The 14,207-nt window shown below is 35.6% G+C and overlaps 1 protein-coding gene across 7 annotated transcripts in view; it reads left to right on the top strand.

The window, feature by feature from the left end:
* The window catches only part of SCAF4 (SR-related CTD associated factor 4), a 62,033-nt gene that overhangs the window by 14,208 nt on the left and 33,618 nt on the right, over window positions 1-14,207 (top strand). For all 7 annotated transcript variants that reach the window (XM_054468488.2, XM_054468486.2, XM_063659813.1 and 4 more), the window contains exons 2-4: window positions 11,504-11,587; window positions 12,403-12,447; window positions 13,935-14,096. In XM_054468488.2, the coding sequence (XP_054324463.1) occupies window positions 11,504-11,587; window positions 12,403-12,447; window positions 13,935-14,096 (291 nt within the window). The remainder of the gene's footprint in view (window positions 1-11,503; window positions 11,588-12,402; window positions 12,448-13,934; window positions 14,097-14,207) is intronic.

Below are 14,207 nucleotides of genomic sequence, written 5' to 3'. Positions count from 1 at the left end.
AAGAGTGAGACTCCGTCTCAAAAAAAAAAAAAAAAAAAAAAAAAAAAAAACCTAAAAAAAAAAAAAATATATATATATGTGTGTGGCAGCAATTTCCTAGATTTTTTTTTTTTGCACAGTGTGTTTTGTTCATTTTATCCACAGGGCTTCAGTTATTGTAAGGATTTGTGGAGGGAGGGGTGTTTTTAATTTAATTTTTTAATTTAAAAATTTACTAATTTTGAAAGGCTTTATTAAAGATTTGCAAGTTACTGATTTAAACATAGTAACTGAGCTTCAAAGACAAGATTTACTCTGTGGACAAGTTATGTGATAATGGTGATTCTATATAACCATATTTCTTTATCACTTAGTTATATTTATAATCAAAAGTTGAACAAAGATGTATCTCAAACAGATACAAATTAAAGTTCATTTTTAAACCCATGAATTTAATTTTTTTCATTTAAAAATTAATGCAAGTTAGATAAATTTGAATTAGAAAATAAAACAATCCCATCAAACACCATTAGCATTTTAGAGTATTTCCTTTGTCTTTTTTTCTCCTCCACTTGTGTTTGGAAATTTTTATGTAGTTACCAGATCTTTTTAATAGCATGAAATTCTCTGTCGTTTTCTCAATAGTCATTGTGGAAAATTTGAGAATATCTAGTAATTGCCTTAGATAAATTTCTAGAAGTAGAATTACTGGTTTAAAAGGTATGGACATTTTTTAGTTCTTATAGTTTTAAATTTCTCTTCGGAATTAAAACTCGTCCATTAGATCTCACCAGCCCAGTACTCTTTTTGCTTTATGCTAGTCCACATGCATGTCCGTTAGATAATGTAAGAATTTTATCTCCTTGTATTAATTTGTACTTTGATTATTGATTGGTATGGTTGAACACTTTTTCCAGTGTTTGTTAATTAAATATTGGGATTTTCTTTGTTAAATGAGTTGCTTCTGTACATTTTTCAGTTTCATTGTATCTCTTACTGTGTGTGTGTACCGTTGATTAACTCATACACAGTATTCTGTTTTCAGGTAGAGTGACATAGTGGTACTTGTTTAACATGTGATTGGCTTTCTTTCCTCGCCCCATTATATTACCTGATATTAAAAAAGTATTAACCTAGACACACATTTAGTAAATTATGTATTAAAAGCATAAGATGAAATACCAGGTAAGAAAAGGACTGTACATGATCCCTTACCTAGTTGTTCTAGCAGTAGTGTTTTATGGAGTTGTCTTCAGATTTAAATTAGATGGATAAAGCATCTTTACAGGAAAGATGATTTTAAAACTTTTTAAAAATCATCTTTTGTTAAGAAATTTAGCATGTGCTTTGTTATACAGTGTTTATATGTTGCTAATAAACATAAAAGTTGTGTTGGATTTAACTATTTGGTTTAAGACAGTGTCTTTGATATATTAAGTTGAGAATGAAAGAAGAGGAAAGACTGTAGAACTAAATGCTTTGATATTCTTATCTAACAGGAAGGAGATTTGAATACTAGCCTGTCATTGTGAGTATATATGTATTTCTTTTAGGAAACATTTCTATTTTTTCTTTAAATTCAACTTTACATAGTAATAGGAGCTTAAGGGAAAATTGCTTTGTCATCTTGGAGGTCATACTACCAAAGGAAGGAATACTGGAAATAATCAGTGTAATCCGTTACAAAGTAAATTTAGGAAAATACATTTTTTAAAGTTTAGATTTCGAAAAGAAAGGGATAAATATCCCATTGAGAAAGATTCAGAAAGAAATATTGCTTGAGAGATTTAAGTTTTAAAAAGTTGACTTAGGTTAGTATATAGTCTTCTAATTCTTATTGCCTTGGCAACTTTATTTCAAAAAGTAGGAAAAAACATACTTTAGAAATTGTAGACTCTGGGCCAGTTTACTTTTGTCTGCCAGTTTTTATTAATTTTAGAAATTGCTAGTCACTAAGAGCCAGAACAACTTCACTAACAATTTATAACAGACTAAACTAAACATTTTTCATTTGTAAAGTATGTTATGTCTAGTGAAAACTATATACCAAATATTTCAGAAAGGTATTGGATATGATTGCATTATGAATGAATTAGAAAAATATGGGCAGGATGACAGTATTGCTAAGTGGATTTTAGCTGACTGGTTATAAATACCCAAGGAATATCAGTTAAGGTCATCTTTCAAATAGGTCCTATTTTAATTTTTAGAAAACATTGACTTGGAGGAAAGCATACCAAACGAGTTAATGAAATTTACAAGCTGATTGGAATAGCTGGAGCTACATCAAATAGCAGAAAATCACTTCTAGACTTGCTAAATAGGTTGAAAGGTCTGTTAGAAACCAACACAAAGTCAATGTGAAGATCTAGTTTTGATGAGAATGCTGGTGAAAGCAGCCTGAAGATTTCAGATGATTACAAATTGGAGGTAATGAATTAAGCCCTATTTTTTTAAGGTAATAAATAATGCCCCCTTCTCCAAAGATGTTCATAATCTAATTCCTAAAACCTGTAAATATATTACCTTGCAAGGCAAAAGAGACTGGAGATGTGAATAAGGTTAAGGATGTTGAGACGGGTTAATTATCCTGGATTATCTGGGTGGGCCCGATGTAATCATAAGGGTCCTAGAGAGGTAGGAGTCAAAGAAGGAAATAAAACAACAGAAGAGAGAGAAGGAGAAGATGCTGTACCACTGGCTTTGAAGATGGAAGAAGAGGCCGTGAGCCAAAAGAATGTAGGCACTCTGTAGAAACTAGTTTAGGCAAGAAATAGATTCTTCCCTAGAGCCTTTACAAGGAACATCGCCTTGCTGATGCTAGTGAGATTCTGACCTCAAAAGTGTAATTTGTGTTGCTTTACGCCAGTAAATTTGTGGTAATTTCTTACTACAGAAATAGGAAACTAATACAAAAGCCAATTCACAGTGCAGGACTACATCCGGACCCTGTCCATTTGAGGATACCATACTTAAAGGGAATTAACCAGGATCATCTAGAAACCTTATCATTTGGCTAATAGTTAAAGAACAGAGAGGAAATACTAGTTATGTTCACATTGTTTTGCTCCATTTACTGAGCACTTATGTGTTAGGTACTGGGCTAAGAGATTTACATACATTATCCTATTTAATCCTAACAATGTGGTGAAGTGAGCCTTAATCCCTGTTTTTCAGATTTTAAAAATCCTTGAAGTTTAGAAAGGTTGACTAAACTTGTTAAGGTTTATGCCATTGGTAAATAGCAGAGTACCCATGTTTCTTTGACTAATCCCTAAACATTGTGAATTCTGCAGGTATCACAGGCCAGATACCCTCGTTCTTCTTTATCTTCACTTGAAACTCTTTACTGGTATGAGGGATCAGGATGAATCGTTCTTAATTTTTAGAGGATTTTGTGTCTCAGGCTTCTATATGTCATGCAGCAGGGCAGTGGTCATATTTAGACGTTTTCGTAGTCATTCTGCTAGTGACAAAGCAAAGAGCCAAACTCGTATCTACTGCTGACAAGTAGCATTCTTTTCCACTATGCTTATCCCTTCTAAAGAAGTCTTGTATTTGGAGGGGCTGTTGTTATTTTTATGCAGGAGGATTTCATGGTTTTCTCTGGCTGCTTTGACACTTTTTATTCATTCACAGATAACATTAATTGTGAATACAGGCTATAATGTTGGGGGAGCTCTGCACCTAACGGTGTTTATTGAATACTTGTCCTCTGCCGGGTGACATAGTACGAGTCATTCCATATACAAAAACTCATTTAGTTCTAACTGAAACTGATACCTGTCAAGCAGATATCAGTATATCCTTTTTACAAATGAGGACATTATGGCTTAGAGAAATTAATTTACCCAGAGTCATCTGCATGGCCAGACCCAGATTCAAAACCAAATCTTTCTCACTCTCTATAGAATACCACAATTTCTGGTTTTTCTCACTAGTAGATTTTGTTGGAATTATATTAAATTTCGTGGCTTTCAGACTTGATATATAAAGCTAATAGCTTTTTTTCCTGAGGTTTGTTGACTGAAGTTGGATGTTGGTCATAAGTAACTGAATTATCTTTAAATCTGTTGTCTACTCTGTGTATAATACTTATGTGTATCTAAACTTGATTGAAAAACATGAAGTTTTTTTCTGACATGGCAGTGCTGCTTCCCTGCTCCTCCTCACCCCACCCCTGCTCCGGTTTGCCCATGAGAAATGTATTAATGGTTTGAAGGAACCTACACATTATCGAAAGGTGACTAGCAGTTATTTTGGGCCTTATTTTCCTCACTTCTAAAAACAAAATAATTTTTCCCTGGGCTGTTGTCCTTCGTATTTTTGAACACAATACACACAGTAGGAATTATGTAATTCATTCATGGATCTCAACCCACAGTTTGAAAAACACTGCTCTGGATTAACTCCAGGATTCTCTCTTTTTCTCAAAAAAATTACGTGTAGTACTCCTTAATATCTATTGTGTATTTACTCTGTGCTAGGTGTTGCTCTAAGTGTTTTTGTATGTATTGTTTGTATTTAATTCTTAGACTTAACTAAATAAGTAGGGACTACTATTATCCCCATTTTACAGATGGAGGAATTCTCATAGGTAGCAAGTGGTAGAGCCAAGGTTTCTTGGGCAGTTATTATTGAGCCCATGCACTTACCGTTATTCTAACAAATTATTGTGGAAAATCAATCAGAATCTTAGATCACCACAACATTATATACTTCTCTTGAGAGATTCCTCAAACAATATTGGTGACCATGACAATTAACTCTTTATTTAAGATTAATAAATTGCAACTTTGCTTTAGACACAAGTAAGAACTCAGTAATAAATCACTTACAACTAATGAGTTCATTTTGTTTTAGAATGAGAAAAATATACCATGCATAAAGGGAAAATAAAACAGATATAGCAATGAGCAGTATAATTGATTTTTAATTAAGAGAAACAAAAGTCGGGGATTGGTATATGTGAGAGGGGGTAGGAGTTAGAGACCAAGACATTTATTAAGCACTGATTATTTTAGATGCTTTCATTTCATGCTATTAACGGTTTTGTAAAGAAGGCCATCAGTGTTTATTTTAAAAATGGGAGAATCAGGCCAGGCACAGTGGCTCACACCTGTAATCCTAGCACTTTGGGAGGCCGAGGTGGGTGGATCACCTGAGGTCAGGAGTTTGAGACCAGCCTGGCCAACATGGTGAAACCCCCGTCTCTACTAAAAATATAAAAATTAGCCAGGCATGGTGGCAGGCGCCTGTAATCCCAGCTAGTGGGGAGGTTGAGGCAGGAGAGTCACTTAAACCCGGGAGGCGGAGGTTGCAGTGAGCCGAGATCGCGCCATTGCACAGCCTGGGGGACAATAGCAAGGCTTCGTCTCAAAAAAAAAAAAAAAAAAAAAAAAAGAAAGGAGAATCAGGCCAGACATGGTGGCTCTCGCCTGTAATGCCAGCGCTTTGGGAGGCTGAGGTGGGCAGATCACAAAAGGCCAGGAGTTAAAGACCATCCTGGGCAACATGGCGAAACCCCATCTCTACTAAAAATGCAAAAATTTGCTGGGTGTGGTGGTGCACGTCTGTAATCCCAGCTACTCAGGAGGCTGAGGCATGAGAATCGCTTGAACCTGGGAGGCAAAGGTTGCAGTGAGCCAAGATCCCGCCACTGCACTCCAGCATGGGAGACAGAGTGAGACTGTCTCAAAAAAAAAAAAAAAAAAAGGAACAAATAAATGGGAGAATCAAACTCAGCAGAACTGGCAACAGTAGAGGGCCCATGTCTTACCTGGAAATATTTGGATGAGTCAGTATTCAGAAATAAGAATTTCTGAATGTATAACATGCTGGCTATTTAAAGCTTTCCCTCATGCCCTAAGATAAAATTGAGTTCTAAAACATAAAAACAGTGTATTGATCTTTAGTCTTGAGAAATTGAAATTTGATCAGTATTTTGATCATCTAAATGAATTATGCTGACACTTTCTTCCTAAGTCGCCACATTCAGTGTTGTAGGGTCATTTAAAGCATCAAAAAATTGACCCTATTTTAGTAATTTATATCGCTTCTAACTTGTTGCTTGGGTAAGCACATCACTTTATACCTCTGTGCCACTTAATTTTTTTCTTTAAAAAATTCTTGGGTTCAACTCCTCATAACAATTATATATAATATATTACTTTCTAGTTTGGGTCCACATTGCAATTTTTCCCCACTTAACATAGCTGTACAGTCCTTTTTATCTTTACTATCTGTACACTATTCTTCTGGGCTAATACATTTGAAATAATTTTGTTATTGTTAGGTACTAGTTAAAAGAATTAGAGTTTTGGGAAATGGTTGATTACAGATTGAATTTTACCACTTAATTAACTTTATAACTGAGCAGATTGTTGAGCCTCAGTGCTATCATCTGTAAAATGGAATGATAACATCTGCCTCACCATAAAGGTTGTTACTATTTCTGTCCAAATGCACAGTGTCAATGTACATGCTTACCAGGAAAGTATATCAATTTATATCCTCTATGTCAGAGTACATCAGCATAATTTCTGGATTTCTTTATCTGTTCAGTGAAGGCATTGCTGTAGATATCAGGGAACTTTTTTGTCTTGCGAAAGGTGGAGACCGTTTGGTGAATTTGTGCATTAAATAAGTCAATAAAATATTAACAGCATTCATTGAGTGTTAAAAGGTGATTTTGCAAACCTCCAATTTTGAAAAATCTGTATTTCCCTGTAGTGTTTTTCTTCGTAAATTTTATCAAATGCAAATGCACAGCTTGAAATTTTAAGAAAAATGTTGGTAAAGGAGAATAAAAGTCATCTGAAAAGAAACTTCTCTGGTGGGGTGGCACATGCCTATAGTTCCAGCTGCTGGGGAGGCTGAGATGGGAGGATCACTTGAACTCAGGAGTTTAAAAAAAGAAAGAAAGAAATGTGATGGAAATTTTATAATGCTAACAAATAAGATATAAGTAAGGGTGGTCATTTATAAGAAAGCTTTGAAACGTCCTGTCTCCTTTTTATATACGAAAACACTCAGCTGGCCACTTATTAAGCTCTCAGATATTTGCTGAATTAATGAAAAATGAGCCAAAAATGCATTTCTGCTTCCTTGCCTGCCACTCGTTCCTTAACCAGTTGGAATTTGGAATCACTTTCAAAAACTGATGTCACTTGCATTCACCTAATTGCCAAACTAAATAAACAAGATTTGTTTTGCATCCTGATTCACCTCTTGTAGCATTTGGCTATGCCAGATGTCTCTAATTTCTGGGATTCTACTTTGTCATGGTGCTCTTTTTTGCAGGTTTTTTCTCTGCTACATTGAAATTTTTGGTATATATGTTGTTCTTCTGTTTCGTGGTTTTTTTTGTTTGTTTTTTGTTTTTGTTTTTGGAGACGGAGTCTTGCTCTGTATCCCAGGCTGGAGTGCAGTGGCACCATCTCGGCTCACTGCAACCTTCGCCTCCTGAGTTCAAGAGATTCTCATGCCTCAGCCTCCCAAGTAGCTGGGACTACAGGCATGTGCCACCACACCCAGTTAATTTTTGTATTTTTAGTAGAGACAGGGTTTCACCATGTTAGCCAGGCTGGTCTCGAACTCCTGACCTAAGGTGATCCGCCTGCCTTGGCCTCCCAAAGTGCTGGGATTACAGGTGTGAGCCACCGCACCAGCCTGGTGTATGTGTTCTTGGTGCTCTTCTTACTCCAGGCTCCTTCTAATCCATCCTCATAGTTCTATAACCTTTCCGTTTCTAGCCTGGATCTCTTATACATTCAAGATCCATACTTCTTTCTCTGCCTAGATATTTAGTAGGCATCCCAAATTAAATTCAATATGTTTCATTGTTATCCCTGAATCCGAACAATATACAGGCAGGCACAGATGCCTTCCTGGAAATTTTTTTTCCCCCTATATTCCTTGTTTCACAGTTAATGGTCTCTGCACAAATTTAGTCTGTATGCAACATTGTATCAGGTATGGGTATGTTGTTAGGGAGTGAGAACTTTAGAATCAACAAATATTAGTTCAGATCATGGCCTAGGCATCATCTAAAACAGATATGACCCTTTTTTTTTTTTTTTTGAGTATTATCTCAAAACAGGTGTAACAGATCTGCCTTAGTTAACATGATTAAGTAAAAAATACAACATATCACTTAAACTCATTGCTGCCTGGTAAGCACTCAAATGTTGGTTACCTCTTCTCTTCCCAAATAATATTTTTATGGAATGTAATAATACTCTGCAGTTGTCTCAGATTATGGTACCTGACTGTTCTCTTGCTGGTCTTTTGCCTGAATGATGGTTATACTGTTATGTGGTATAGTCTTTACTTTTAATTTTTTAAATACATTATGATAATTTGAATAGAGACTATGGAGTGTTTCCTTAGAAGCTACACTAGTCTGTCTTGTGTATTCATTTGACTGTTAATTTAGTGAGTTGCTTACTGCTGAAATGATAAAGAAGTGCTTTTTGGGGGGCATTAAATGAATATTAGCTCTGGCTTAGGTTTCCTTAAAATTTACTCTAAGCTTTCAATGACCAGAGAAGTAGTTCTTACTGTTGCTCATTTCTTTCTTTCTTTTTTTGACAGTTTCAGTACCAATAAGTCTTTATTTATTCGTTGTATTTTTCCAGGGAAAGGAGAAGGGAAAGGAAAAGACTCAGTTTGTATGTTACAAAATCATTAGAAAATGGGAAAGGAAGTACCTGGTTCAGCAAAATCAACCGTCAAATAGACGCCCCCCACCCCCCAGTGATGGGGATACCAGTGCCCAGTGGGCCTCAGTCTCTACATTTCAGGAAATGAGGAGAAGAGAAGGAATCAGGAAAAGAACAGACAGGTGAAGGCTTTTTTACCTAGCTTCTGCATAAATTAGAGATTTCACACAAAGCTTTGATTTTTAGCAGTAAACAGGGAGTCACATTTGTTCATCTCCTATGAAATAATCTTGTGGCTACTTTGACATAAGTTTCTTGTACCTGCATGAAAGTTCCAGACTACCTTGGATATACATTTAGATTCCCTTTCTTGGCCTCCTGGCCATCCTGACCCTCTTGATTTCTACATGGAAAGGCCCCTTATTGCTTCTACTTTATTATAAAATATAGTAGTGTCTTAAGTGTTTGGCATGAATCACATCAAGAAGTGGTCTTGACTCAGGAGGTTGAGAACAAGGAAGGGAGGGTTTCTAGTCTCTTCAGGATAAGAGTTGTGGAGACAACCCAAGAATTAAATGTGTGTGGGCGTGTTCATTAAGACCTATGGGTTTTTGTTTTTGTTTTTGCATCCCCTTTCACTGTGTTAAGGTGTAGAAAATAGAACAATAATAAGCAACTGTCTTAATAGATTTTATAACATAGAATATACCTTTTATAAATGTATGCTACATATTTATAAATCATGCAGTGTTGATATTTTTAGAATTTGTGTTTAGGTTGAAATATGTTAAATTGTTTCTTACTGGTTTGTATAATTTTAAGGATTTATTATTTCTTTTTCTTTTTCTTTTCTTTTTTTTTTTTTTTTAAAAGACAAAGAGTCTCGCTCTGTCGCCCGGCCTGGAGTGCAGTGGCGTGATCTTAGCTTACTGCAACCTCTGTCCACCTCCTGGGTTCAAGCGATTCTCCTGCCTCAGCCTCCCAGGTAGCTGGGACTACAGGTGCCCGCCACCATTTTGTATTTATAGTGGAGATGAAGTTTTGCCATGTTGGCCAGGCTGGTCTCGAACTCCTGACCTCAGGTGATCTGCCCACTTAGGCCTCCCAAAGTGCTGGGATTACAGGCATGAGCCACTGCGCCTGGCCTATTTCTTTTCTAATTGCCTTTCAGTTAGTGAGCATTTTATTCTCAAAGATAATTTTTTTATTACATTGGTAAATGAAGTAATACAATGAAGAATTGCAACCATATTTAGAGAATCCTTTTATTAAAATGAATTCCTGTGTTAATATCTTAGTGTTTTCTCTATTTTCTGTATCTTATGGAAAAATTATATTATTTTCTGCTTAAGTAGTTATCTGGTTTTTTATTGATTATATTTGGCATTCCATGCCTTTTCTAAAATTGTTACTGATGTCTATAGTTTTGAAAAGATGTGAAAATTGTCTGAATTTTTAGGATACACTGCTAGGTGGGGCTGTTTACTCTGAGAAAACACTCGTATTTTAGGCTAGCCTCTTAGCTAGTGGTCTAGTAAAGGTTCATACCCTAGGGCTCCATATTTGGAATATTGACATAAATTGAAAGAATGGAAATGTGATTCATATGAGTTTCATAATGTTGGGATCTCTGAAACCTACTTTACAATATCTTTTGGAAGTCCCAGGTAAGTGTATGCTATGGTTAAACCAAACAAAAACAATAATTTAAGATGCTAGATATGTTTCTTAATGTCAGGATTTTATCTTTATAACCCTCTATGGACTCTCCTTATGTTTTGGTTGGATTTAACCCTTTGGGAGAAGTATGTGGTTAAGTCTCACGGAAGCACCTGATGGCTGTAGATTTACTGTTGTGAGATTTGTTAAATTTGGTTTTCCCCTTTTGTTTGTGTTTCTTGGAAACAAAGTCTTGCTCTGTTGCCCAGGCTGGAGTGCAGTGATGCAGTCTTGGCTCACTACCTCCACCTCCTGGGTTCAAGCAGTTCTCATGCCTCAGCCTCCTGAGTAGCTGGGATTACAGGTGCATGCCACCACGGCTGGCTAATTTTTGTATATTTAGTAGAGACATTATAGGATATAAAAAGTAACCCCCCCATCTATGGAACGTTAAGCTGACACTCAAGACAGTCAAAGCCTCCCATAATACAACATCAAGTAAACAACCAGTGAATGGTTTTACCTCTTAAAAAAAAAAAAGCATTTATACATAAAAGATGGGATGAAGTGGGATTCCCTCCTTAAAAATGTTTCTAGACCTACTAAAATCTTGCATTTACAAAATAGTTGATAAAAATACTCCTCTGGATTGAAGAGAGGGGAGACAGAGACCACTAATAAGACATGGTATGTACTGAGTAGACTTGGCTTCTTTCTCTGGCTTCATCAGAGGCTGGACTCTCGTTGGTTTTAGTTTCTCCGTTTTCTGCAGGTAAATCTTTAGTTTCTTGGTTAGTCACTTGAGTCTGTTTTCTCTTTGCTCCCCCTCCCTTTCCCTTTTGTTTCCACTTTTTTGTCTAAGGATTTATACTTCTGCTGCCTTTTTTCAGCCTCATTTCCACTTTTGCAGGAGCAGGTTTAGCTGACAGCCACGCCGATTGCCTCTTGGGCTTTTCCTTCACTACCCCTTCGCCACCCCTTTGGCAGAGCTGAGCTTCTTCTTGGGTATCATGGCAGTGGGGAGGGTGCGTGCTGGGTGCCTGGCCACCGAAGCTCTTCCTGCTGCCCTAGCTGCTAAGACCCCCCTCACCACCCCCGCCCCCGTTTGTATTTTCCAAGGGTGATGCAGATATGTAGGAAAGGTGGTTATTTACTAGCCAAATAGTTAAACTTTATGTTTTTTGTTTTTTTTGTCTTTTAAGCTCTTTTCACTTATGGATATGAAACCTCCCATCTCTAGAGCCAAGATGATTCTCATCACTAAAGCTGCTATTAAAGCTATTAAGGTAATGATAAAATAAATCAACTTGAGAAATGTTTTTGAAATTTTGAAAATATTTATTACTTTTAAACATGAGAAGTCAACTTGTAAATTAGTTCAGGCCTAAATCAAAGTGCCCTAACCAGCCTTTGCTGGAGGTACATGATAAGTGTATGTTTGCATTGTAACATATTGTTTCAAAGCAGTGTGGTTTTTTGGTGGGGGTAGGGGGATAGAGTCTCACTGTGTCACCCAGGCTGGAATGCAGTGGTGCGATCTCGCCTCACTGCAACCTCACCCTCCCGGGTTCAAGTGATTCTCATGCCTGAGCCACCCGAGTAGCTGAGATTACAGGTGTGCACCACCACGCCCAGCCTCAAAGCAGTTTTTTAAATTTTCATTTATTCCTTATCATAAACCAACTATTTAGTTTCATTTTTAGTTAAAGAGAAAAAATTCAAGCTCCATGAAGTTAAATGTCTTACCCAAAATCACACTTTAAAATGTGACTTATTTTAGAAACTACATTGTTTAGCTCTAATCCATTGGTTTTGTCCCATAAGGTTTCCAAATATTCTGCTTCATGAAGGTTTATTGGTTTAAAATTTAAGAAAAGGGATCTTCTGTTTGGGGAATTTTTGTAGTTTTCTGTTTTTAGTTTATTTTTCTCTGAGTTGTTTTTTTAATATTTTTTTAAATTTTTGATTATGTATTTCTCATGGTTCCTTCAGTATTGATAATATTTAGATTGTATAGATTTCAGTGTTTTAAGAATTTTCTAATTATAGGAAATATAGAAATAAGTAAACTGAACAGTAATTTTCTCTTAATTCTTTTCAGCTTTATAAGCATGTAGTTCAAATAGTAGAAAAGTTCATCAAAAAGGTAACTATCTTTCATTATAACCTCATTTTAATTACAATATGATTTGTAATTTACTTTGTAAATTTTAATCTCAATGCTTGTTTCTAAACCACTTCATAAAAATTTAGTCACTAGAGGTTCTTTTTAATCACTAGAAGTTTATAAAAACAAATTTTTAGCAGTACCATTAATTGGTACTTAACTTACTGTGAACTTAGCACTCAACTCACAGCAGTTTCTTATATGTTGGTTATGACCCTTCCCTAAACCTGAAGTGCTTACTCTACCCCCTTGCCCTGACTGCTATTGACATTTAGGTGTTTAACTCACCTTTGAGTATTTCAAATGAAATTACTTTGTAAAATTTTCCCAATTTTTCCCTTTTCCCATCAGAATAAAATTATTTTCAGTTCAGCTGTCTGTTGTTTTATAACTGTGTGATTGGCACACATCTGTCTCAGTAGAAAATAGAAAACAGAGACTGAGACATCTTTGTCTTAACCCCTGACCTGGAGCTGTGACATGTAGTACCTACTAATCAGTGTTTATAAAAATGTCTCTAATCCATGGCCCTTGTATACTGGCTTAGGTATAGAAGTTAAAGCTCTAACAGGCAAAAAAGATGGTTAGTAGACGCTTTGCATAGTAGCACATCAAAGTACAAATAAATAAAATGGAAAAAACAGGCACCGTCACCAAATTACTGCAATATTTATTAATACATTTGGATTTATTTTTTATGTACATGTACATTTATAAAAGTAAAAATGGATATAATACTGGTTGCTAGCCTGCTTTTCCCACTGAGTTTATCATAAACATTTGCAAAATACTCCTCTGTGGTTGTTACAGTGATGCACACAGCCATTTTCTGAGTTGTTAGACCTAATTTTTTTTTTTTTTTGGCATAAATTCCTAGATGTAGAATTGGTGGATTAAATAAGACTTTGCTTTTATTGCTAAATTGTCTTCCATAAAGGGTTATACCTGTTTCCACTACCACCAGAAATATATATAGGTGTCTGTTTCTCTGCTTTTCTCTGCCGTTGTCAGTTTGGTTAGCCAAAAACGACTTCTCGTTTTTAATTTTTATTTGATACTGTAATAGAATTAAAACTGATATGTTAAAAAATGTTTTGTTAATTTTGAAAGATAAAAATTACATTTTTAAGCAGGATGAATTGTAGAGACTATCATAATAAGTGAATTTATATGGAACTGGCTTAAGGATTGGTAAAGTAATGATGATTTTGGGACCTTAGGTGTAGGGAAGTAGAGAAATCAAAGAGTAAAATCTTGGGGGTCAGTAGTATCAAGAGAATGGTAGTTCCATTATAGACATGGGAAATTTGACAAGTTAGCCATGTAGAGAGCTGAAACATTCAAGTAGTTTTTAAACAAAAGCAGTCATTGGATGGATATATAAAAGTTTCATAAATGTGAAAATAATGGGTGTCAGATTGTGACTTTGCTTTTTCTGTACTGATCTTACGTCTTTACCCTTGCAGTGTAAACCAGAATACAAGGTTCCAGGATTATATGTAATTGACTCAATTGTGCGACAGTCTCGTCATCAGTTTGGAACTGATAAAGATGTTTTTGGGCCAAGATTCTCTAAAAACATAACTGCCACATTCCAATATTTATATCTTTGTCCATCTGAAGATAAGGTATAATTAATTTTTAAACTAAAACTTGTATTCTTTAAAAAATATTATTTTAAATGTATGTTAGATATTTGGAGCCTACTATATTATTAGATAAGATTTTCATGTAGCGAT

This window comes from Pongo pygmaeus, chromosome 22 (genome assembly GCF_028885625.2).
Source record: "Pongo pygmaeus isolate AG05252 chromosome 22, NHGRI_mPonPyg2-v2.0_pri, whole genome shotgun sequence".
In the NCBI taxonomy this organism is placed as follows: Eukaryota; Metazoa; Chordata; class Mammalia; order Primates; family Hominidae; genus Pongo; species Pongo pygmaeus.
This window is presented reverse-complemented; position numbering and strand designations above follow the sequence as displayed.